The sequence below is a fragment of the Micromys minutus genome (genome assembly GCF_963924665.1).
Source record: "Micromys minutus genome assembly, chromosome: 2".
Taxonomy (NCBI): Eukaryota; Metazoa; Chordata; class Mammalia; order Rodentia; family Muridae; genus Micromys; species Micromys minutus.
In genome coordinates, this window is record NC_137971.1 from 47,900,769 (window position 1) to 47,928,719 (window position 27,951).

The 27,951-nt window shown below is 38.2% G+C and overlaps 1 protein-coding gene across 1 annotated transcript; it reads left to right on the plus strand.

Annotated features, from left to right (window-relative positions):
* Nucleotides 1–4,658: 4,658 nt before the first annotated feature.
* On the plus strand, nt 4,659–20,957 carry MS4A14 (membrane spanning 4-domains A14; the record flags this gene model as incomplete). The annotated part of the gene is made up of 8 exons (XM_080913334.1): nt 4,659–4,796; nt 6,537–6,665; nt 8,500–8,553; nt 11,481–11,630; nt 13,713–13,811; nt 17,064–17,832; nt 18,253–19,166; nt 19,410–20,957. 8 exons carry the CDS (start codon nt 4,659–4,661, stop codon nt 20,955–20,957), a joined length of 3,801 nt encoding a protein of 1,266 aa, XP_080769460.1.
* Between the last annotated feature and the right edge of the window lie 6,994 nt (nt 20,958–27,951).

The following is a 27,951-nucleotide window of genomic DNA, read 5'->3' on the forward strand; positions in this document are numbered from 1 at the left end:
AAATAGGAACACTTCTCCACTGTTGGTGGGGTTGCAAGCTAATACAACCACTCTGGAAATCGGTCTGGCGATACCTCAGAAAATTGGATATAGTACTACCTGAAGACCCAGCTATTCCACTTCTGGGCATATACCCCAGAGACACTTTAATACACAACTAAGATATATGCACCACAATGTTCATAGCGGCTCTATTTATAATAGCCAGAAGCTGGAAGGAACCCAGATGTCCTTCAGAAGACGAATGGATACAAAAATTGTGGTACATATACACAATGGAATACTACTCAGCCACCAGAAACAATGACTTAACCAAATTCTTAAGAAAATGGCTGCATCTAGAGAAGATCATCCTGAGTGAGATAACCCAGTCACAAAAGAACAGACATAATATGCAGTCACTGATAGTGGGATGCTGACCCCAGAGGCTTGCACTCCCCCAGAAACAACTCACAGACTGTATGAAGTCCAAGAAATAAAGAAAACAAAAACTATACATATATTCACAAAACAAGAAGACTTTGACTATTTCCATGTTGCGTTTTGTTTTGCATGTACTTTACGCTTATTGCAACTAGTACGTTTTCAATGCATACTGTCAAGCCCTTGAAAAAAATCAAGTACCGACTAAAAAACATATTCACATGGTTTTATGTAAAATTTATTTTAATGTCTGAAAAAACAGTACTGACAAAAATGTATAATTTTAAGCAAAAAATGTTTAAAATCTTTACATCTATCTTTGTTTTGAAAAATAAAATCGTTTAAAAAAAAATAATACATTGCTATATATTGAGGAAAATACATGAAAATATTTTAAATGCTACCCCCAACATTAAAGTGTTAAACTCTATTAATAAATTTTATTCTTCAGGGTGTATTTTTCTTGCCTCAATCACAAGATCATACTCAACTTGTCAAAAGTGATTGTTGCAATAATGGATATGAAATACAGAAGGAGGAAGAAGAAATCTAGTGTTCTCGGTAGAGCACAGTGCAATTTTCCTGGAGTCTCAGCCTTTGTAGATCCTAATAAACATCTGAAGAAAACCTTTCCTGTCATACTTTCAATATGAGTCACTTCATTTCTACTGAAAACCATTTCCTAAAGTCCAAGTCAGCAAAATTCCCTCAGTCCACATTCCGTAATGACCACAAACTTTATCAACTTCTCCAAACAGAGTGAACAGTGTTGTTAGATGTGAAAGCATGTGCTCTTTCAGGGTGGAAACTCACAGGGTCATGTGGTAAAGTTTTCTCTGCACATTTACCTGCACATTCCTTTGCTTAAATATTAGACATTATGCATTCCAAGAGTGTTTGAGATCCTTTGAACGTATGACGGCCTGTACAAGCTCCGGGTTTGATACCCCAGCAACAAAAAATAATAATAACTCACAAGCAAGCATTATGGTTCATGCCTGTAATCCCAGTATTTGAGAGGCTGAAGCAGACTAGCATGAGTTCAAAGCCAACCTTAGTACAGAGTGAGACCAGGTTTTTTAAAAAAATGACTTACTTTATCTCACTTAATAATTTTAATATATATTGAAGTCAAACACACACACACACACAAGGAGATTGAATTAAGGATTTTACACACACCAAGAATGTGCTCTACTACTGAGGTACATCCTCAGCACAGGGGCTTCGTTTTTCTTTATATTCGAAGACTAAACTTAATCATGGTATACTCTCTCATCTAAATAGTAGACTAAGATATTGGACATGTAAAAGCAATAGCAACTTAGTTGCTAGACTGTAAAAACTAAACATTGCTTACTCAAGAAAGGGAGCTTCTAATGTTGCTCCCCATAGAGATATGTGTAACTGAAAAATATATGTAAGTTGAAAAAATATGGTATGGTATTGCAGTGGTACATAGATTAGTTCCCAGCATGTGTGTACATGCATGTGACTCCAGAGGTGTCAGCTGCCCCTTATAGGAAATTATGAGCCAGTAGATATCAGTGCTGGAAACTGAAATCCAGCCCTTTGAAAAAGCAGTACATACTCTTTAATTTTCCTTTCATCATCATCACCTTATTATCTTATACATTTTAATTAAAATATAATGACATTACTTGTCTCCTACCTTTTCTCCCTGGAGCCCCTCCCAATTCCTCTCCATTGAACTCCTTCCATGTCTCCTCCTCCCAGATTAATAGCCTCTTCCTTCCTGATTATTATTGTTTCATATGTATATGTGAATATATAGCACATATATATTCACAACTATGCACAAATATATTAACATGACCTAGTGAGTCCATATTTGTTGTATGCATACGGTTTCAGGGATGAACCCTTTTTATTGGACAAGCAATTAGGGGACTGTGGCAGAATCTTCCCCTAAGGAATAAAGATTACAGGGGACCGATGACTGGGTGAGATCAGAGAGGGGAAGAGAGGAGGCAGGAAAAGGTTGTGGCTTTTGGACCAGGAGAGCTTGGAGGAAAGATGTAGCTAGCAAGAACAACCCCCCACACCCTCATTTAGATGGCAGATCTGTCAAGATTCACCACCAGAGAAGTTTAATTTAGAACGGCTTACAAGATTAGGATGCTAGTTTTTGTGCCCAGCGATTGTGTTACCTGTTGATTCTAAATTAAGTTTGTGTGGTGTTTTCCTTCACAAGGCAACTCATCTGGGTTCCAGGGAGAAAGGTACAGCAGCAAAGTGTGGGTTTGTGAGAAGTGAATTTGGATGCGTGAGGTTGGTGTAGCAGCAACTCGCCATGGGAACTTAGACGGTCAGGTGGAGCTCCAGGTCAGAGAGTCTGCTGAGATAAGAATAAACCAGGCCTGCCGGTGCCCTAAGGCAGTATCGTGGATGTTATTATTATTATTATTATTATTATTATTATTATTATTATTATTATTATTATTACTATTTCGCAGAACAGGAGAGGCTAACTCTTCCTATCTAAGCAGTCATTGGTGGTCAATACTTCCTTGTGTGGTTTGTCCCTCATCCCTTCTCCTTTTGTATTAACCACCCATCCAACGTTCAAATTGCAGTCCCTTCCCATTTTTCCCTTTGCTGCTTCATATTATTTCCATGGCAAGGCTCCTCACTATGGTACCTTTATACTTTCTTGGTTTCTGCAGTTACTCCATATTCTGTACCCACATAGAATTGAAGCTAAGAACCACAGATGATATAGAACATGTGGCAATTAGACTTTCTGAGCCTGAGTTCCTTCGCTCAATATAATCTTTTCTAGGCCCATCCATTTGTCCACATAATTCGTGTTTTCACTTTTCTTTAAAACTGAGAAACATTCTATCTTGTATATGTAGCATATTTTAACCATTTCTTCTAAAGTTCATTTGGGTTGTTTCCATGTCTAGGCTATTGTGAATAGGACAGCAGTAAAGATGACTGAGAAGTTTGGAATAGGATGTCAACTCCTTTGAGCATATGCCAAGCAATTTTTAGTTTTATTGTTGGGATTCTTTATACTGATTTCCAGATATGTTGCACTAATTTGCATTTGCAACAGTGAAATCTCAAAATTCTTTTAATTTTCATTCCTCTCATTGCTCAGAATATTGTATACTTTTTGAGCTATGCCTTAGCTACTCTTATTTCTTTTATTTATAACTCTTGCTCATTTATAATTGGACCAATTGCTTTCTTGACTGTTTTTGTTTGTTTGTGTGTTTGTTATTTCCTTAAAAGGCTGGAAAACATAGGCACAATTTGCTATTTATTTTTATACTATGAGGGATATTGTTAAACAATAGCATTTTTTCTAGAAGAAGGAAATTTCATTTGCAAAAGGAGGAAATATGATTAAACAGTAAAAACATATCTTGGAGACAGAAGGACTGGATCCTTCACCTATCCCTTGTATTTATCCTTTGGCAATTTGGCCCTTATGTTCTTTAATTCAAGTACTGAATATTCTCAAATGTGCCAATGTAATGCACGTTGAAACAAACCAAGCCCCTTTCTCAGGACCTGGGGCATACCAGATATGCCAAAGGCTTAGCTCCTTTAGGTTTCATGAGCAAGTTCATGAAAAATTCAAGAGAAATAGTATGTCCAAACACAAGCATGAAAAAGTTAAGAAACGCTGGCATTTGTGATTGTTGCCGTCTAGGAAATATCTAACTTGCATATATTATGTCTGGTCTTATTAAACTGTTTACCTTAGTGATCTGGCAGTTAAAATTACAACAAACAAATGGATTATAAAGATTAGCCCAAAAAACAAAATCCTAAACCATGTGTAGTTATAATTAGTATCTAGTAGAGGAGTATCAGAGCATAATGGTGAAATATATGTGTGTGTATGTGTGCATGTGTGTATGTGTGTGTTTATGTGTGTATATGTGTAGGCATGCATATATGTTAATGCAGATTCAGGCACTCCTTTTGTGTGTGCCATTTATCTAGTTTTATGTTTACAACATGCTTTTCAAGCAATCAGATACTAGAGAAAGCTTTCCTCTGTAAGAATCAAGAGGGCTGGCACACTCTAGAACTTTCATATTCTATGACTCAATGACTGAGATTCTGAGATTCTAGTCCTGTGTAACTGCTAAGAGCTCATTGCGGAGGACTCAATGGGGCCCTAGGGAAGAAATACATCATGATTATTGCTACAATATCCTTTCACTCCTCTCCTAACAAAGCTCTGCCACTGAATCATGGAGTCACCATCTGAGGAGAAGAGAAGAAACCATGCCATCACTATAAACCCAGACGAAACTATCTTGACTGCCTATCCATATAGACCACAAAGTTCTCTGCTGGATTTCCTTAAGGGAGAGCCAAAACTTTTAGGGGTGAGTTCTGCCTTATCATGGGTCACCCAGAGAAGAGAGAAGGAGTTGTATTTCCATGTTTGTCTACAGAGGTGGCTTTGTGCAATAACATTCAAAGAATTAGTCTCTCTGGTCTTTCTTCTGCAATATATCCTTCCTACAGTGAAGGAAAATCACAAATCTCTGCCTTCCTGGAGGAATATCCACAGATAGTGGTTGCTGGTGGGGGCGGTGGATCAGTAATTTTCTTTACTAGTGTAGCTACTGGTAACTTTTGACCATACTCCAATAAATAACCCAGTAAATTTGCCCAAGCTTCTATAAACCACGAAATAAGCACCTCTAATTAAAGTCAGTGAGTCTCTCTCTCTCTCTCTCTCTCTCTCTCTCTCTCTCTCTCTCTCTCTCTCTCTCTCTCTCTCTCTCTCTCACACACACACACACACACACACACACACACAAAAGAGGAGTTGGAAAGAAGAAAAGGTCAACATGGATGGGAGGGGGTAAGAGAAGGTAATGGGATAAATGTGGTAACATTGAATACATATACAAAATTTTTTAAAAATATAAGAACAGCACATCTAAGTCAGTTTTTGTGCAAGAAAACTGTATCCATAGAGAAGAGTCACAATGAGCCACAAAAGACCTCTTTAGAAGTGCAATGTACAGTGTGTCTTGGGTCTATATGTTACCTCTCAGCTGTCAATGCAGAAATGCTTCTGAGGTGATGGATTAAGTAACTCTCAGCAGTGAATGTTCTAATAACTCACCCGACTCCAGGGAGGCCCTGGGGATGTTTCACTGTGCGCTGTGAGGGCTAGTTCTGGTTTTTGATTTTAACACAAGGAAGCAGGAAGCTATGTAATTTTTCTAAATACCTTCTTGAAGAAGTGACCCCAGGATGTAGCAATATCTCTCACAGAATTAAGAAGCCAGTAAAACTGAAGTCAAACTCCATCAGTGAAGTCTAGGTCTAAAGGATGCATAACCACAGGCTCAACCAACATGGAAACATGGAGTTAAAAAAAAAGGCTCGCCTGTACTGAACATGTACAGTTAGTTTTCTTGTAACCATTCCACAGACAGTACAATAAACTACTTCCTGCTTTTACATTCTCTTAAGTATTGTATTCACTTGTAGGCAGATGACGCTTAAAAGTGTCTGATGCTTGTGTGTATGGCACATTACACACTACCATCCTAAAAGGCTATTGAAAGTACACAGGAGGGGTACAGTATGGTGACATAAGCCTGCCATCCCAGCTTTGAATATAAGAGCTGAATATTGTACAAAGAATATATATAGAATATCTACTAATATTATAACACCTTTAATACGAAAGACTTAAACTTCCTCAGAATTTAATCATGGAACCAAGTCTCCCACCCACTTTCTCGTGCAAACCAAGGAATGACTGCACTTACCATTGAAAATGTGGAGGCTAATTATAGGCTGTCAGTGAGACAGAAGAGGAAGGGGTATAGAAGAATGGCTTGTAGGGCCTGTCCTCAAGAAGTTTATAATCATTTACACAACTCGGTTTAATCACGCAGTAATTCAAATATGTGTGCTGCAGGATATACTGGTAATTCTGGGAAACAGTAGAGGAAGAGAGTGGAGAATTAAAATTCGGAGAAACTAAAGCGTGGTGGAGACATGGGATGTCTTTAGACTGGGGTAGTAGGCTGCCAGAGGTGTGTCTGGTGCAGCCCACAGTCCTGGGCTCTGGTCACCTCATGTTTATTTTCTCTTTCCAGGCTATCCAGGTTCTTCTTTCTCTGGTCATTGTAGGCCTTGGAATTATATTAGCACTTAATTTTATCTTTTCGTCCAAAAAAATTCCTCTCGTGATTCTCACAGGATATCCATTCTGGGGAGCAGTTATTGTAAGTACCATCTGCTAAGTCAGAAATTGCTATAAAGTCTAATATAATTAGATGTATCTCTATGACAATAAATCTTACAAATGTGTTACTTCCAGGACACCAAACAGGCAGTCCACTCCATGGCAAAGAGAGAGAGAGAGAGAGAGAGAGAGAGAGAGAGAGAGAGAGAACCATATTATCATATTATTCCACTAGCCATTTTCTACCACCCTTATAGTAACAACTATCCCTAGGCAGGGAGCAGTTTTCCAAAGCCCATGGGTATGGTACATCCTGCAGCAGCAATCTGGGAGATGAAATGAATAGATGGCCTTCTTTATCCTGTGTGAATAAGTGAGTTTGAATACAAGTAACTGGAACATGTATAGGAAGGACTCACAGACTCAGACTCAGTGAGAAAGGAAACTTTAGGATCACTGTAGCCCAGAACCCTCCTTAGCCCCAGAGGGTTTTTATGACAGTAACTCATGGGTGATCATGGAGTCATTACACTTTCTTAGTATACAATGCTAGTTCCACAGAACCATAAGGCCTTAGTTCCTAAACCTGTGCCGAATATTTAAGGGTAAACTCATTAGAACATCTCAAGTCAAAACATACAAGAGGGCAAGAATGGGTCTGTTTTACTTGCTTTTATGCTCTCAGAAATTAGAATCATGCCTGAGATACGAGGTGTGTGAATGAAGGTATGTCAATCGCTCGATAAGCACCCTATTAAACCCAGCACTGGTGTTCGATAAGCATTCCATGTCTTTCCCACAGTTTAAATTTCAAAAACAACTGGTAACATTTTTCACTTTTCTAATAAATTAATTACATTGATTTCTCAACTATACTCGCTCTAGTGAATTACACTCTAACCCTAACCTCCTCACTCTTCAACAGTATGATTTTTGAGATCCACGGGTGTAAATTTTAATAAGGTTTTAGTCACTGATTTTGGAAAATCCACTCTCCAAGGGGAAGGCACTCACTAAACGCATAAGTACATCTGTTTGGTAATGTCCCGGATCTGTGCGTACTATTATTTCTTTCTGAGAAATGTGGCAGATGTTTTTATAATTACGTTGAGTGTTCCAAGGAACTGTCTGAGGGTTTAGCTGAGGACCTATCTGGTGCCAGCAATGGAGGAGTGCTTCATATAGAGGTTGTCATTAGTTGACGTAGAAAGGATGTACGCTATGACAGAAAGCACAAGAGAAGTGTGTGTCATGGGAAAGAACCAGGGAAGAAAACTGCATGGTTACACATGCAGTGAAACCACTCATTTACAGTCTGTTCATTATCTGATGGGCATCTAAGTTGATTCTATTTCTTAGCTACTGTGAATCCAGTAACAATGAACATGCATTTGTGTCGCTCCAGTATAAAAGCAAAAGTTACCTACTGGTGATTTTGAAGCAAAGTACTTTTGTTGAAAGGTCTGTTCTTATTAGAGTATAGTGTGGGTTTTTAAGTGGAAAATTAATTCAAGGATGACAGACATCCTGGGAAAATCAATTGGGAAGAAATTGCAACTACCCAAAAAAAGGATGGTGACACTGTGAGGCCCCAAGAGAGAGAAGCTTTGAAGAGTGACTTGGAGGTAAATAGGCCAGGTGAAGCAGAGGAAGATACCAACAGTAACTCCCCACTCTGTACAGAAGCATAAGGATTCCAGGTACCAATACCAACTCCTACAGATGGAATTGCAACAAGGGCCCTTCTCCCCAACACTCAGGCTCCAGGGTGGGACTGGGGGTTGTTACAAGCAGTTTGAAAACCCAATGAAGATTGTGCTGTAGACAGGTTAAATGTAGCATTTGTTAACTATCACCTCTTGTCTTCTGAGCAGTTTTTTCTGACGGGATTTGTCACAAGGTCCCATGATAAACCAAGTCACTCTCTGGTAAGTCACTTTGATGGATCCTGGTTTAAAATGTATTTGCTTTCTGACAGCTTTGGCCTTAAGCTTTAATGTTTCTTTATGTATCAAATCTCTAGTTGAAACCCAACCTTTAGTGATTTATCCCTGCATTCTTTTTCTTGATCCTACTTCCCTGGTCAAGCAAAATAAATGCTATTCATTGGGAATCATTCTGCATTGCTGTAATTAAATGATTTTTAAATAAAATTTTCTGCTTCTTCTCTTTCCCTGGGGAAATACTTCACCGTGTTCAAAGATATTTTTTGATTGTAATAACTATAAAGGGTATATATTGGCAGCTACAGTGTCATTTCTAAGCATCCATTTTCTTTTTAGATATGTAGGAGTGCTTTCCCTGTTTCCATGTATGTGACCCATATATATGTGTGGTTCCCACAGAGGTCAGAAGAGGGTGTCAGAGACCCTGAAACTAAAATGACAGATATTTGTAAGCCAACATACAGAACTGAACTTGAATCCTCTGAAAGAGCAGTCAGTGCTGTTAACCACTGAGCATCTCGTTAGCTTCCTCTAAATATTCTTTAAACAAAGGAAGCACAAGAAGATGTCCTACAACGCAAAAAACATCTGACTGAAATGTCTACAGTCTCAAAGTTGAGAAGTCCCACCTCAGCCAAAACCCATGCCAGTGCCCAGTAACCCAACCCCACCTTGAGCACCAACGGAGGCTTAGCTCAGAGGCCTGCCTGATGATCAGACTAAAATGTGGGACTGTAAGTGTGAGTCCGAGCTGTCTGGCTCTCATTGCTCTGTCAACTCAAATGGAGATTGGTTCTCAGAGCTACTCTAAAGATTAAGATATTACTCACAAAAGGACACCGTGATGTTTAAATGTTCCTATTCTCATCTAATCATTGTTGAAAACTTGAGAGCTATGGGTGTCCTCTCAAAGTTACTCGATCTGTTTGTACTAACCCCTGCTAGTTTCATCAGGGACTGTTATAAACTCTAGGGAGGTCCCAGGGTGAGGAATGAATGTCCCCATATGCTCCCCTCTGTAGACCAGTGATGACAGTCCTTTGTTGCCTTCTCCAGAGCTATGACTGAGACATGCTCAAAGGTCATCCATGCCTCATGGAGAGCTTTACAGGTGAAAGAAGGTTTGACATGACACATGGGGGTGGGAGTGCAGAAGACCTGGTTTCCACCACTGCTTTTCCACCAAGCATGGGATGGCTCAATCACTCAGTGTCTAAATCCAATACCTCTCTAAAGCATGGGTAGCAAGTGTCTTCCTGATATCACAATCGTGTAATAAGGACAAGATGAGAAAAGAGCTTGACAGATTTGCATGCTCCTTGCATGCTTCTTGTTTTTGTTTGTTTGTTTATTTGTTTGGTCAGTTAGTTGTTTTGGTTTGGTTTGGTTTGCCAAACCCACTTGCTTTCAGTAAGATCTCAGTGTAGGATAAACAGTCATAAGTGTACTTCCCAGTCTTGCCACACTAGGCTACACATAGCTCCAGAAAAGATGGGCTGTGTAAATGCATAGCTTCATTTCCAATTTTAGCAAACCTAATACAACCAACAAAGCACAGTACATACAGGCTGAAATAACACTTCCTTTCTAAGAAGAAAAATGTAATATAAAAAAAATAGTATGATCACACACACACACACACACACACACACACACACACACACATCTTTCCTGTAAGAAGCCCTGATACACATACCTCTCCCTTTAAACATACTGGGAATAGATAAAAGGAGTTAAGCGGAGGGTATCCAGCATCAACTGATATATCTACAATGCAACCCCTACACTGAAGGCTCAAGGAACATAATGGAAGATGGAGCAAAAAGACTGTAAGTGTCAGAGAACCAGGAAAACTACTTCAAGACTGAATCTTCTGCATATGACAGGGAATCTGTACCCATGATCTCAACAATATGGTTACTGAAAAATAACATCAACTGGAGTGCCAACATGAATGAAAAACGTCATAAGGACCCACCATTAGATAAAGAACTATGAAAAACTAACTGCCGCTAAATAAGAAAAATAGGTGGTCTATTCCAGGAACGGGGCCCCAATAGATGATACAAGCCAAAGTGTTTAGCACTAAACAAACACAAATGAGCAACAGTAAATTAACTCAGTAGGTAGTATTTATAAACTTTATGTGATATAAGTAAAAAGTAATCATTAACTCACAAGAGGCCATGAATTTGAAAAATGAGGGGGGACACAGGACAAGTTAGAGGGAAGAGAATGTTATAAAAACAAAAATCACATAGAAAATTCTTTAAAAATACTTTTAATTAAAGGAAATTAAGTAGAGCAATCAACATTCTTTTGCCTCCCATGTTGAAGTACTGAGATTATAATAAGGAATCTTTAACTCCTAGTCCAAGTCTTACCATCTTTAACCATATTCATAATGATTTTGTTAATGACCATTTGATCTTCATGGGGAAGATAAGTGAGCCATGTGATGGTGGGTTGTCAAGTCCCACAAAATCTTTATATATTTGGGTCTAATGTGGTACACTGTTTAGGAAATAAATACTGCACTAAACTCATTCTCCGTTTTAAAGGTAGAAACTGAGACTCAGAGAGCTTAAATGTTTGGTACAAGTTCTAATAAGAGACAGACTCCAAATCATGTCTAATTTCTAAGTTGAGATATACCAGATCTTTCCAGGTTATGAAAGACAGTTTTCTACCGAGATGAAATGAACATTTTCAGTAACATTAACTACAGGTTATTGTTCCCCCATTCTATAGTTTACTTTGCCTTTTGACAAGACCAGTCAGAACTAAACTTGTCAAGCTTTCCATTCACATGAGGCCTCTAGAAACAGAAAACTTCTGAAAATTTCATACAAGGTATATTTACCTTTAGTTTTTACTTGTTTTATCATGTCATGTCATCTGTTTTTCAGAAGCAAGACATCACACTCATGAATATCCTCAGCTCATTGGCGGCATTAGCTGGAATTGCTCTGATCCTCCTCAGCTTTGCACAGCAGCACAAAATCTGCCAGACATCCTCCCTTGAAGGACCATGTGTTGTGGGCAGAACACTTCTCCTTGTGAGTTATCTAATTTCAAATGAGGAATCTGAGTAACTTTATCCAGCCTTGTCCACAACACAATGATAAGTTGATTCTTAATACTGACTTCATGGATTATGGTGTTATGTGATTATAGATGGTTCTAGAAACACAAGCTCTTGATTTTTAATCTTACTTTTAGCTCCAGAAAGCTTGGGACCTTGGCCTACATTGCAGGGTCTCTACATCTTAATTTTCCTCCTATAAAAAAATTAAAATATTATTATATGTGTCACAGAGCTATGCTAAAAATTACTTCAAATAATACCCACCAAAATACTAATACCCAATAGCTTTAGCTAATATAACTATAATCACATTGATTGTATTAAATTTTACCTTTTTGGTGATTAAAAAATTGTTACATTGGCATGAAACTAAATACAGTCCAAGGAAGTATTTAAGTGAGCTATTTAATTCATTTTAAAATGCAAATTATTTTATATAATTATATAATTTTTGAATCAGTAGGGTAAATGATATATTCCTTTACCAGGAAATACAATTATACATAAATTTTTATTTTACTTTTTATGTATGTGAGTGCTTTGCCTGAATGTGGGACTGTGCGCTATATACATGTCTAATGTTCTCTGGGGCTATAAGATAGCATTGCAATAATCTGGGACTGAAGTTACAGATGTTTATGAGCCACTATGTTGGTTCTGGGAATTGAACCTAGGTTCTTCTGGAGAAAGCCAGCATTCAAAATTGCTGAGTCATCTCTCTCGTCCCTAATTATAGTTAAGATTTTAAGAATCTATCTCATTATATAAGTAATACATGACATTATAATTATATTTAATATTTTACAGTAATTTACTTGAGGTGTGTGTGGTTCATAATGTCATAGCTTATATATGGACATCAGAGAAAATCTGGCAAGGATTGATTCTTTTCTTCAAAAATGTGGATCTTGGGGCTCAAACTCATATTGTCAGGCTTGGTAGCAAATGCTCATACATGCAGAGTCATCAGGCCAGCCCTGACATCATTTTCAATCATGGCAAAGATTCCAACAGACCTTTCCTCTGATCCCAAAGTGAAGTCTAAGGTTTAGTCTATGTCTGATAGAGACATATTGAAAATTTGAATCTTAGAATTTGAAAATGTGAACCAATAGGACAAAAGTGAAGTAGAATCATGGGAGATTATCTCCTATAATTTAATCCATCTAATCATCCATTGGAGTGAACTATAGAATATTTTTGTGTGTGCTGAGACAAATTCCAGAGTTAGACTTGAGTTCCTAAGAAAAGTCTGTTATAAACAATTATAAGAGAATGAAGTCCTAAGCTACTTTGTCTAAATGCATATGATGGAAGTTTTCCAGGGATTGGGGCCAATTCTCTCTGGTTAGAAGTCAGAAGCCAGGAAACTCCACACAGCAGGGTATACACACTGCAGCTTTATCAACAAGTGAGTTATTTAAGCTTCTGTATGTGTTCAGAGGAAACTGAGATTCAGAGAGCCTTAGTCACTTTCCCAGCACAGGTATGACCTTGGGCCCAATTGTACCCAGTTTTGCTGGTAAAAATTTAGTATTTATACCTTTTGAATACCATACTGCACCATCTTGCCTCTCAATCAAAACATTACCTTAAAATAGTGCTTACAAAATGCCAACCTATGTACTAGATCCATCTTGAATGGTTGTTTTATTTGACTAACACAGCTGAGTACATAGCTGAAACTTTCCCTTCAAATAATATGCATATCCAGCTTCCTTGGGCAAGAAAAAAAGAGACATTTGGGTTACTATACCCCCAAACAGAAACAATTCATTATAATTTAGTGGCAGATGCTTATGGGAATGCTACTGCACTCCACTATGCCCCTTCTTTCACTCTAGAAACTATTGTAACCCTATAGACATGGGAGTTTGTTAACTTCTCCTTGCTAAAAAGACATGAAAATGATGCAATATTTAATAGCTACAGAACAACATAAATAAGAGTTCCCACAAACTCAGCCATAAGGTATAAAAATGCTCTCAGCTTCTGTTTTTAAAATGATGTCGCTTTTATCCTAAATATAATTTTTTCTCTTCCTTATTTACAGGGAATTTTGTCAGTTTTATTAATCATCACCATAGTAGAATTCAGCATCTCTGTGACTATTTTATCCTTAAAAAGCAGATGCTGGATCAGTCCAAGAGAGGTGAGGCCAAGGTTGTCATAAGAACTGAATGTGTGTGTGTGTGTGTGTGTGTGTGTGTGTGTCTGTGTGTGTGTGTCTGTGTGTGTGTGTGTCTGTGTGTGTGTCTGTGTGTATGTCTGTGTGTGTGAGCAAGCATGCTCGACTGTGTATGTGTGGAAGATGGGGGGCAGGCATCCTCATGCCACAAAGTAAGGCTAGAGGCCAGAGGATCCCCTCAGATGCTGGTCTTCACCTTGTCCCTTGTTTGAAAAAAGGTCTCCCCTGCTGTTCATTGCTGAACACTGCAGGCCTTTCTGCCCACAAACTTCCAGCAATCCTGATTTTCTTGTCTTCTTCCACCTCTAGTACAAACAGTACAGAAGTGTATACTATTGCATCCACACTGAGATCATCACCCCACACTATACAGAGACAGTGTCCTAAGATACCACACTGAAACTCCTAAATTTAGGAAGGTCAGAGGAAGCTGAGATTAAAATTGATGTTCACTCTACTCTTTAAGAGTATCTTTTTTTCCTATTTTATATCTGTTCATATATAATTATTTTACTGAAAAAAATAAAAAGGGAAATACAGGACTTTGTAGAAAACCCATAGTAATGTAAAGCAGGAATTTTACACCTTTATTGATTGTTTATAATGTTAAATATGATTGTAATCACTGGGTGACAACTTAGTTAATACCCATATTAATACTATTTCAATGCCCCCCTTGTACTTTTTACATTAGAACTGACTAAAACTTAAGAGAAAGATTAATTAATTAATACCTTCAATATTACAGAATACCAGGGATTCTGAGTGGTATGGGGCAGCTCCTAACTTTGCTTTCTAACACCAGTCTACGGTGTGCTAGGTGGAGTGTTTGGTTGTTTCCTTGCTTGCTTTTAACTTTAAACAACCAAATGCACCCATTCTAAGTATGCCATGCAGTAAGTTTTGACTAAATATATACATCTATTTATCTGCTATCAAGACATGGTTCATTCCCATCATTCCTGCAAAGGTCAATTTGGATTTTCCTTATGGTGCTGTACCTATTTTCAGGAATAGATCTTCTTTGAACAATAATTTTTATAGACCCATGCCTATTTCTTATTTAGACTATTTATTGTTTTGTTCTTCAATTATAGTGTTTTCATATATGTAATTTTCTTTTTGTTTATTGGATATATTTTATTTACATTTTAAATTTTATCCCCTTTACCAACTCTCCTCCATAAGTCCCCTACCCCATTCCCCCTTCCCCTGCTTCTATTTAGTGCTCTCTCTCTCTCTCTCTCTCACACACACACACACACACACACACACACACACACACATCCTTTACCTCCCCACCCTGACATTCCCCTACCCTGGGGCATTGAGCCTTGGGAGGACTCACCTCCCACTGAGGCCCAAAAGGGCTACCCTCTGCTACATGTGCAACTGGAGCCATGGGTAACTTCACATGCACTCTTTGAATAGTGGTTTAGTCCCCATGAGCTCTGGTTGGTTAGTATTGGTTTTTTTATGGGGTTGAAAATCCTTTCAGCTCTTTCAATTCTTTCTCTATTTCCTCTATTGGGGATCCCCATTCTCAGTTCAATGATTGGCTGAGAGCATCTGCCTCTGTTTTTGTCATGATCTGGCAGAGCCTAAACAATTTCTTTTTTTTCCTTTTTTTTTATTTCTTTATTTATTTTTAATTGAACAACTTTATTTTTAAAAACAAAGATAAATGTACAGATTTGAAGCATTTTTGCATAAAAGTATACAAATACATTTTTGTCAGTACTTGATTTTTTTTTAAAGGTTTGAGAGTATGCATTAAAATCTTACTAGTTACAATGAGCATAAAGTACATGTAAAACAAGATGTAACCTGGAAATAGTCAGTTTTCTAGACATATGGTCTGTAAATATTTCATCCAACCCTGACCCTTCAGAGAATCATTATTTTTTTACCATTCTGAACAGCATCTTCAGCGTACAAAAGTCATACTTTTAGAAAATTTGATTTATGTATTCTTTTTCTTTCTGTTACATGTTTGTATTGTATGTGTGATATTGTGTGTGTGGTCTGTAAATATGAGTTTGCCTAGGCAAACTAAAGAAGGCCTCTGTGTTTGTCTATGAGTGTGTTTCTAGAAAGGAAAAGGAAAAATCTTTGCTGAATATGGGCAGTATCATTCTAGGATGCTAGAATTACAGATGAAAGGGGCCTACCAAATTGTACATTTTTGGCTTTTAAGTATGATGAATTGATGTTTATCTGTACTGGGTAAGAGCTCAGTCTAATTTTGTATGTGGTAATTCAGTTTTTCTAGTGCCAGCTGTTAAAAAAGACTGTCTTTTTACACAAACTGATCCTGGAATAATTTCTGAAACTTGAAGAACTATAGATTGATGTTTAGCTTTTGGGTTATCTACCTGTCTATCTTCCCACATTTCATAGAATTTCATTATTTTACAACGATTAATTTTCTGTTTAAATGATTTTGCTTATTCTAGGCTCCTTAATAGTCTATATAAATTTGAAATTTGTTTTTATATAACTGAGAGAGAAGTTATTTATATTTTAATATGGATATTATTTAATTTGTTTATTTTTGCACAGTGTTGATTTTTAATAAGTTTAAGCCTTATTATAAACAAACATGGAGAAGATCTCATTTTTCTAGTTCTTCTTAAAAATATTTTCAACAATATTCTGGAGGTTTTAGCATAGTAGCCTTTTAACTCTTTGTGTAGACATTTTTTTCTTGAATACATCATTCTTTTAAATGATACTGTAAATTAACTCTTCCTCAGAATATCATATCTACTTTAATAATAGGCATTTTGCTAATAATTTTATTATTATCTACTTGTATGTTTGTCTGAAAATAATTGCAAGCACTTTAAGGATAAAATCTGCTTATCTTTGATGACTAACATTCAGTCAAATATTAGACTTTTGTGTGTGACTATTAACCAGATACTTTGAATGTCTTGGAAAATTTAGTATTAATCAGTATCAGAGAAATCCTGAGGCAATTTTGATCAAATTCTGTGGTTCAATATCTAGTTTATAAGAATAGTGACTCAGACAAATTAATACTTATGAATAGATATGAAAGACAGGAGTGTTATTTGCTGTTTTATTTTTCATCTCCCTTCTACTTACATATGTACATGAAAGAAGAAAAATAATTAGAGAATACAGTAAAAAAAAAAAGACATGAAGACAATTCTTGCCTATTAACACTCTCCTTTCTCCTTAATACTATAGGCTGTGTTCTTCTTTCCTTCAGAAGCTCCTCAAAATATTGAACATCCTGCAACAGAAGAAAATAATACATTACAATTTGAGTTTCAAGAAAAATCTTCCAGAGATAATACAGCTCCAAGCACAAAGAGTGTTTTTTTAGGAGGTTATGCTTTCTTCAAGTTAAGAGTCTCAAGAAATCCTTCAGCTCCCAAATCTATCCCACAGAAAATTGATAAAAGTACATCTTCTATGCGTGTGCCAGAGGAACAGGAGGCTATTCCTCTAATCTCCCCAGAGCAAGAAACCAAACTGAATGCTCTACCTCCCCTATTAACACCACAGTCTTCAGAAAATGCTCCTTCTCAGAAAGACTCTAGAACTGATCACCTGACTGATGAGGATCTATCTTCTATTATACATCAAACTTCTGATATGCAATCCAATTTGCTTGACTATGAAAATGCATCAGTAAAACGTCTTAAAATTCAATCTTCACATAGTTTACTCCATTTTTCACCTGAAAATTTGTCATCCCAGTCATTAATGGCATCTCTGTCAACACAAGTCTTACAATCTAAACAGCCATCATTTCATATTTCACAGTCTTCTGATCTAATATCTGAAGATTTTCTCTCTGAAAACATACCATTTCAAGACAACCAATCCCAAGACATCTCTTCTCAATATACTCCATCCCAAGACATACAATTCCAAGATATACTAGCTCAAGACATATCATCCCAAGAGACTCCATCTCAAGAGACTCCATACCAAGAGCTATCATATCAAGATATTCTACCTAAAGATACACCACCCCAAGAGAATAACTACCGATATATAATGATGAAAGAAATACCATTACTGGAGACTCCTTTCCATGAGAATCCATCCAAAGCGACTCTGTCCCATGGCACTTCATCTCAAGAAACTCCACCCAAGGGGACTCCATCCGAAGGGACTCCATCTAAAGGGACTCCATCCCAAGGGGCTCTATCTCAAGGGACTCTATCTCAAGTGACTCCGTTCCAAGAGACCCCATTCCAAGGGACTCCACCTCAAATCACTCCAACCCAAGGGACTCCACCTCAAGTCACTCCATCCCAAGGGACTCCACCTCAAGTCACTCCATCCCAAGGGACTCCACCTCAAGTCACTCCATCCCAAGGGACCCCATCCCAAGGATCTCTACCTCAAGTCATTCCATCCCAAGGGACTCCACCTCAAATCACTCCATCCCAAGGGACCCCATCCCAAGGATCTCTACCTCAAGTCACTCCATCCCAAGGGACCCTATCCCAAGGATCTCTACCTCAAGTCACTCCATCCCAAGGGACTCCACCTCAAGTCACTCCATCCCAAGGGACTTCACCTCAAGTCACTCCATCCCAAAGGACCCCATCCCAAGGATCTCTACCTCAAGTCACTCCATCCCAAGGGACTCCACCTCAAGTCACTCCATCCCAAGGGACTCCACCTCAAGTCACTCCATCCCAAGGGACCCCATCCCAAGGGACCCCATCCCAAGGATCTCTACCTCAAGTCACTCCATCCCAAGGGACCCCATCCCAAGGATCTCTACCTCAAGTCACTCCATCCCAAGGGACTCCACCTCAAGTCACTCCATCCCAAGGAACCCCATCCCAAGGGTCTTTACCTCAAGTCACTCCATCCCAAGGGACTCCACCTCAAGTCACTCCATCCCAAGGGACCCCATCCCAAGGATCTCTACCTCAAGTCACTCCATCCCAAGGGACTCCACCTCAAGTCACTCCATCCCAAGGGACCCCATCCCAAGGGTCTTTACCTCAAGTCACTCCATCCCAAGAGACTCCACCTCAAGTCACTCCATCCCAAGGGACCCCATCCCAAGGATCTCTACCTCAAGTCACTCCATCCCAAGGGACTCCACCTCAAGTCACTCCATCCCAAGGATCTCTACCTCAAGTCACTCCATCCCAAGGGACTCCACCTCAAGTCACTCCATCCCAAGGGACCCCATCCCAAGGATCTCTACCTCAAGTCACTCCATCCCAAGGGACTCCACCTCAAGTCACTCCATCCCAAGGGACCCCATCCCAAGGGTCTTTACCTCAAGTCACTCCATCCCAAGGGACTCCACCTCAAGTCATTTCATCCCAAGGGACCCCATCCCAAGGATCTCTACCTCAAGTCACTCCATCCCAAGGGACTCCACCTCAAGTCACTCCATCCCAAGGGACTCTATCCCAAGGGACTCCATACCAAGGAACTCCACCCCAAGGGATACCACCTCAAGTTACTCCACCCCAAGGGACACCATACCAAGGAACTCCATCTCAAGGGACTCCACCCCAAGGGACTCCAACGAAAAGTACCCCATCCCAAGAGTTATCATTCCAAGATATTCTAACTAAAGACACATCATCTCAAGGGACTCCATACCAAGAAACTCCCCTCCAAGAAACACTAACTCAAAATACACCATCCCAAGAGATTCTGTCACAAGAAATTTCTTTCCAAGATACTCCATCCCAACATACTCCACCTCAGAATATGGAATATCAAGATCTATCTCAAGACAAAATATCCCAAAGTTCACAAAACCAAAATACAGTACCTCAAGAAATGCCATTCTCAGATCTTCAAATACTAAACACTCAAGGTCAAATCCAGCAATATCCAGAAGTATTTTATAGGGACATTCGAACAGAAGTAATGGAGTTGACTCAAGAATGGAAGTCTAATGAGGGCAAGAAAACCACGAGAAGACTTTCCTTATCCTTGCCAGGAAAACATGGACAATTCCGTCCCAAAAGATATTCTCTGGACCTGCAAGTCAAGAGTGAAAAACCAAGGAGATATTCTGAGGACTTACACAGTAAAACTACAAGACGGAAATCCATAGATCAGCAAATCAAAGCCTGGATATCCCCAAAGAAAAACACCACAGAGAAACAAGATGCACATACCCAAACACCAGAGCAATTCCTACAGCAGCAAGCTGAAGAGCAGCAAGCTGAAGAGCAGCAGGCCATAGTAGAGGAGGTCCCAGTACAATCCCAAAATGCACAAATCAAAGACCAAAAATCTGTAGAGGAGTTATTACCAGAAGAACATCTTAATAACAGAGAAGATGAAGATAAAAAGTCTGATAAAGAGCAACCTCCAGAAGAGCAAGCTCAAGTTCAACCAGCTGAAGACGAGCATCCTAAAGAGGAGAAAGTCCCAATGACCCAGCTCCAAAATTGGCAAGGAGGACAACAAATACTAGTAAAGAGAGCTCCAGTGCAGTTGTGTGATAACTGGGACTCCCAAAGCTATCAATACACAGAAAGGTCATGTTCATTCTGGTCAACTCAATCCTGGCAGCCTATTAGTCAGAGATCCCAAGACTGGATAAGTCAAGGTTGGAGAAACAAAGATTGGAAAGCACAAGAATGGCAGTTTGAAGTGCAGCCTTCCCTAGAATGGGAATCCCAAGAGCTATTAGAGAGAGAATCCTTAAGGCAAAGGGCACTATACCAACAAATCCAACCCCATACCACCATAGTTCGTCAGACCCCAGATCATCATTTCCAAAATTTTATATTTCAAGTAGGTCTGTGCCAAGATAATGGGGAACAAGACTCTGAATCTGGTGTTTTAATAGAAGATGTGAATGAAGATGATGTTCAATCAAGAGAAGGAGAACCAGGAAATACAGAAGATACATGCAAGAAACCATCAGACCAGCAGTCAGAAGACACGAGGCCAGCTAATTATCCTGTTTCTTGTCAGAGCCTGGTTCCATATACATATGTAACATGTTTATCCAACATAGCTTCAGAGCAAGAGGTGCAGAACAATACACCTTCCCCAGGTTCATCCAAAGATCTAAATCCCACTTCTTCCTCATTATATCAAAGAGACCAACAACAATCTGAAGACTCAGATTAACATGCACATCTAACCAAACATCACAGATGTCATATAATGGAATCAGATGAGGAGAAAGCAGTTGACTCTTCCCTAACCTGTGTTCTTGCCTGTGCTTGCTGTCTAAGTCATATACCACTGATGAAGGACACACAGGACCTTCAAAGAACTCGATCCATTTTAAATCAAAATGACAACAAGCTAAATGTTAACACTATATCAGAACCTTCTGGGGTTGAAGAAGTAAATCTCATGTAAACTGTAAGCTTTGTGTCATCATTTTTTTAAATTTGTGATCATCAGTTTATCTCACAGTTTACTACTTCATGGATCTATTCTCTCATAATACTATTTTTTCCAACATTTGTATTGAAGACATGTGCACAATGTTTGTCCAATACTTGGTGAAACAGGAAACATAGCTAGGGACAAAAGAGTAGAACACGGCATAGGTAGCCATGTGCATGTTATAATAGAAAACATGATAAACTGAACTTTATTGAAAGGAGGTCCACTTAGTTCTCTTTCACACATGCCTATTCTCGCTATTTGGTCAGCTTTAGGAGCCAATTTCACCTTCAGTGTTCAAAGCCAATCAGTTTCCAAATCCTCTTTCTGTTTGATGTCTTTCATAAGACCTTGCTTTAATGCTTTGTATTTACTTGACTACAGTGTTTTCTTTGCCATGAAATTGAGTTTGTTTTCTTACTTGCTTTCCAACTTCCTACTGTTTTTTTAAAAGCTGATCAACACAGTTTTCTATGCTGAATCCTCTTTGAGGGAGCCTCTACTAGAGATGCCTAAGCTCTCAAACTCCATTGCTGGCATACAGCTGCCATCCTGGACCCTACTGTCCATCATCCTAGGTGTCCAGAGGAGTCGCCTCTTGTTTTATATCTGTGAGCATAGCACTGTCCTCACAAATGTATCACCATATGTCACAGTTATGTCTTTGAAACTCTCCAAGCTGGGTGAATAGATCCTGACAAACATGTAATACTTTGAAAGCTTTTAATCCCTCAACATTAAGGCAAAACAGGTCTGGCAATTTCTGTTTACTGACATAAACCATATTTTGACCTGAATTGAACCAACCAGTGAATCCTTTTTAACTCTTTGTGCCATGAAAATTAAATGCAAAAGTTCTTTTTGATGAACATATATGAATATATATATACACGTATATACATACACGTATATGTATATGTGTATGTGTGTATGTATGTATGTATGTATTTATGTATATCTCCATGTCTGTTCTCTAGGCTTCTGTATTTATACAGTAGAAAGCTCAGGTACTTTGATGTAGTCTAACAAGAATCCTAAACCACATTTTCTACCATAAAGTTGGGGTCTGCAGTCAACTAAGTTCAGTTAAAGTACAGAAGCAGTGAGGGTGGGTAGAGATGTGCCATGACATGTAGTAGTATCATGACAGAGCAACTCCTTCAGAAGAGGCCATCACAGTCTCTTAAGGCAACAGGAATTATTAACACAGATAGTTAGGCCCTGCTGGGAAACATACTTCTTTTCTTGAAGATAGTAGACTCATTAGAATTCAGGGTTCAATTTTTTTCAGATTTGCAAAAATCTTACCATACTTAGCTATTCCAACTATCAAATCACATTTGTCCTTACCAAGGATCCCATTTTAATAGCAGTGATTCAAAGAACAGAGAATTCAACTCACATTGTAACCCAGCCAGTTGCTAAACGAGACCTTGTACTTTTCAGCAACATTAACTCTATACTACAGAAAAGAAGAGGATCCTTCAGAACATACAGTAGTGGACCATTTTTATTGTGCTTGATCTGGGAACTACAATCCCTGATCTCTTCCTCCTTTCTCCCTACTTTTCACAGGAAAAAAAAGGTAGCAGCAATCAACTTCATTTATGCACTCTGAAAAACATTTTCAAGTATCATGAGCACAAAATGTCACCCAGATTCTTGTCTATAAATGTTTAATTAGAAGTAGTAGGTTGGAAGAAAACATCTGCGGGAATCACTATCCCTGACCTCAAGCTATATTACAATGCAATTGTGCTGAAAACTGCATGGTACTGGTACAGAAATAGGCATGTGGATCAATGGAATAGAATAGAAGATCCAGAAATAAGCCCTCAGGTATATGGTCACCTGATTTTTGACAAAGGAGCCGTAAACATTCAATGGAAAAAAGACAGCCTATTCAACAAATGGTGCTGGTCCAACTGGCACTCAGCATGCAAAAGAATGAAAATAGACCCTTTCTTATCTCCTTGAACAAAGCTCAAGTGTAAGTGGATCAAAGATCTCCACATTAAACCAGATACACTGAAACTATTAGATGAGAAAGTAGGAAAAAACTTAGAACACATAGGCACAGGAGAAAATTTCCTGAACAAAACACCAATGGCTCAAGCTCTAAGGTCAAAGATTAACAAATGGGACTTAATGAGATTGCAAAGTTTCTGTAAGGCTAAGGACATTGTCAAGAAAACAAAACGGCAGCCAACAGAATGGGAAAAGATCTTTACCAACTCCACATCAGATAGAGGCCTAATATCCAAGGTATACAAAGAACTCAAAAAGCTAGACACCAGAGAATCAAATAACCCTATTCAAAAATGGGGTACAGAGCTAAACAAAACATTGTCAGTTGAGGAATATCAAATGACTGAGAAATATCTAAGGAAGTGTTCGACATCCTTAGCCATCAGGGAAATGCAAATCAAAACAACCCTGAGATTCCACCTCACACCAGTCAGATTGGCCAAGATCCAAAACTCATATGACAACAGATGCTGGCGAGGTTGCAGAGAAAGAGGAACACTTCTCCACTGTTGGCGGGGTTGCAAACTATTACAACCACTCTGGAAATCAGTCTGGCGATGCCTCAGAAAATTGGACATAGTACTACCTGAAGACCCAGCTATTCCACTTCTGGGCGTATACCCCAGAGACACTTTAATACACAACATAGATATATGCACCACAATGTTCATAGCAGCTCTATTTATAATAGCCAGAAGCTGGAAAGAACCCAGATGTCCTTCAGAAGATGAATGGATACAAAAATTGTGGTACATTTACACAATGGAATACTACTCAGCCACCAGAAACAATGACTTAACCAAATTCTTAAGAAAATTGCTGCATCTAGAGAATATCATCCTGAGTGAGATAACCCAGTCACAAAAGAACAGACATAATATGCAGTCACTGATAGTGGGATGCTAACCCCAGAGGATCGCACTGCCCCAGAAACAACTCACAGACTGTATGAAGTCCAAGAAAAAAAGAAAACAAAACAAAACAAAACAAAAAAATAGTCATGCTCAATCCTTACCCACCAAGAACACATTGACAAATTCCAGGTTGTACCCTATATTACATGTACTGTATGCTCATTGTAAAAAAAAAAAAAAAAAGAAAAAAAAGAAGCAGTAGGTTGGGAAGTTTACTAAGATTCCAAATCCAGGTCAAGTCATGAACTAACAGGCTCTAGGACTAAAGATAGACTCATTAGCATCTTTACATTTGATGTATTAAAGAGCTTATTTGGAAAACTTCAGAACAAATTGTAAGAGCTACTCTTTTTAAAATAGTGAATATCAGGAAAAGGAGGTTATTCTGTTCCACAGAAGCTTATCTTAGATAAAAAATCATATTAGTCATAGATGTCTGGATAAACAAATCATTATTATATGGGTAGATAGATTATAGATATATAGATAGACAGACAGACAGACAGACAGACAGACAGACAGACAGATAGATAGATAGATAGATGAATGGATGGATGGATGAATGGATAAATGGATGGATGGATAGATTTCAGAGAGAGGGTGGATGTTGCTTTATAGCATTAATCAAATTAATTATCTCTTTGCTTTGGATTGAAATATTTCAGCTCTAAATTTTAATGCAGAAGTCCTAATTCCTAATGTTATAGCATTATAAATGGGGCTTTGAAGATACGAGGTTCCAATGAAAATGCAAGAGTAGCGCCCTTAGTGGAACACTGCTGCAATTCCAAAACTCTAGAATCTGAAGAATTGTGAGTTCAAAGGTAGCCTGAACCAGTAAGCTTAAAGATAACTTAGACTACCTTAGACTACACTGTCATACACACAGACACACACACACACACACACACACACACACACACACACACACACACACATACAAACACACACAGAAAGAACCAGAGACAGAGAGAATATGCATAAAGACAGCAGAGATCTGAGGAAATATATAAATTCATCAGAGGAAATCAGCCAAAAAGAGAACCACCATAAAAACCTAAGTTTTCAGGTATAAGAGCAATTATTTATAGATTGTTGTTAGGGATTATGCTAGTTTAGTAAATTAGAGGTTGTAGATAATCTCCAATAGCTGAGATTTCACCAGTCTGAAAATTAGATTTCTAGTACCAAGAAAGGTTTCCCTCTTGTTGAATTGGTCTTATATATAATTAGCTTTTAGCTTTTGGTTTTTACCAAGATTTCTGAATTACTACTGTACATTTAGAATTACTGTGTCATACTTATTGTTGATGTGGTTCGTTGGCATCATAGCGTGTTTGGACTGTTGATTACCTCCCTCTTTTGGAAATTTACTTGGTACCTTCTGGATCCATGAAAGCTAGTCAGTCCTCAGGAAAGTGACATTCAAATCAGTTCCAGCTTACTGACAAGTGTAGTCTTCATAGCAAGGAAACTTCTCTTTGCAATAGATAGTCTCTGTCTACAGAAAACCATAATGAATCAAAGTGCAGATTTGTGTAGCACAATCTCAGGGGAAACATATACAAAACAAAACCATATAAGGCTCAGAGAATAATGTGGAAGAGTGGTTAGAATAATTGTAAAAAGCCACATAATTGAGGAGTTTGTTGTGAACTTGTTATATAGTAACATCAGAAGTTATAGTCACAAAGTCTTAGCTATATGATTACCAAACATGAACTGAATGAGGATGGTATCAACTGACATGCCAAACTGAATGAGGTAAGCCCATGATTCCTCAACTTTAAACCAAAAACTATAAGCAATTGAAGGAAGCTGGGAATGGAGGAAGGTCTTTCCCAGAGAAGAGGCACACCAAATGGTTGTCCAAAGATGAATGGTTAGCCTTAAAAACATACATACAAGTGACATTATACAGAACAAACTGGTTATATTTAGAAATATATTCACAATTAGTGAAAGGGGGTCATGAATATTAAGGAGAGCAAGGATAGATAAATATAAGGGAGAGATTAGAGGAAGCAAAGAGGGGGGAGCCATGTTGTGATTGCATTACAATCTAAGAAAATTAAAAATATGACATCCATATTTTGTAATTTCCATTCTCTAAAATTACAAATAAAACTGTGTTGTTTAAATCTTTCAGTCTCAGGTACTTAGATATGGCAGCCCAAACATACTAACGCAAGCCTTTTCATAGAAGGAAGACAGATCAAAGGCATAAAAACAACACTAATCTTTCCTTATAAATCAAATGCTAATTTGTCTTTGACAGCAAGCTCCCTGGTAGTCACAAATAAAGTACTGTACAGGGAGCATCTACATGGGTCTATGACTAGCCAGTGACTAAGGATTAGAAAGTGTTGGTCAGAAGACACAGCCACTGGGGAATCCCTAGTGCTTGCTCTTGGAGGTTCTATTTTTAAAAAAGTTGCCATTTTTATTTTAAAATAATCTATATAGTTTGAAATGCTGCAACATTACTACTTGAAGGTAATACGGCTTCATTCCAATGGCCAGCAGGACAGCACTGTAAAAAGTCCTCCGTAAAAGCAGCAGCTTAGGGTAAACAGAAACCCCAACCACTTTCTCCCTCTCATGTCCCCTTGCAGCTCTCCTAAAATAGCTGAACACATTGGGAGAAATAATGTATTTTTCACAGTCCTTTGTGAAATAAGATCTAGACTCACTGTTTGTGATTTAAAGAGACAGTGACACCCAGAAGATTTGGAGACCTCCAGGCAAAGTATACTTACCGCTGTCCTCTTCTCTGGGGGTTGGATATGGGTCTTTGGAAGAAGAGTATTTTTAATAGAAAGACAAGAAATTTTAAAACAAATAAAAGTAAGCTTCATCTATAGTATGACACAAATGAAAGAACATGGGAATCTTACAACCACCCAGCGAAGACATCAGAGATGAAGCCCTGAACTCAGTCTGACCACTTGCACCATCATAACTTCTCAAGATAGCAACAAAGATAAAAGTTTGATTTAGAAATATTAATGCCTAAAAAATAGTATTCCATCATTCATAAACCACTTTAAGATTAGAGGGCCTCTCGTGAAGAAAGATTCTGTAACATTAAAAAGTAAGATACATAGGTATATGTGAAGCTTTCTAAAGCTGAGCACAGTTATGCCATCCATGTGTGAACACACATAAGATATCTACTAGCAAGCAACCTCCTGTGGTAGGGAACCACTGGACAGTAACACTTGCAGAAACTCATTGTGATACTGTCAAGTTCTTATGGGTAAGCTCATAGATATATATAAGGCTGATAAAGAAGCAGCCTAAATGAACTTTGGAAACAAATCACGATAAAATATTTGAACATAAGAGGTAGGACAGAAATAATATAAGAAGTAGTGCTGACTAATAGCATTTTCTATTAATACTAACATTGACTTACAGACCAAGCACATTATAGTCCACATAATATAATGCCTTTATTATGTCAACAGTCCAAAGAAGACGTGACATGTTTCAATAAATATGTAAACATGAAGAGAGAAGTTAATGGGTAACTTTACCTTGAACCTATAAAAATAGCCATTGGATACATCTATGTAATTCTCAAAGAATAAGCATATTAACTTTTAAAACTGATTTAGGACTGATTCTGGATTTTCATGCTCATTGAGTCCTGTGGTGGAACATGAGAATTAGTTTGAATTAATTAAAACATAAATAAGTTATTTCTCTGTTTATCAGATAGTTATGAAAGTGTTTCCATGATGGAGAAAAAAATTTAAAAGGCCCACAGCAAAGCTGAATCA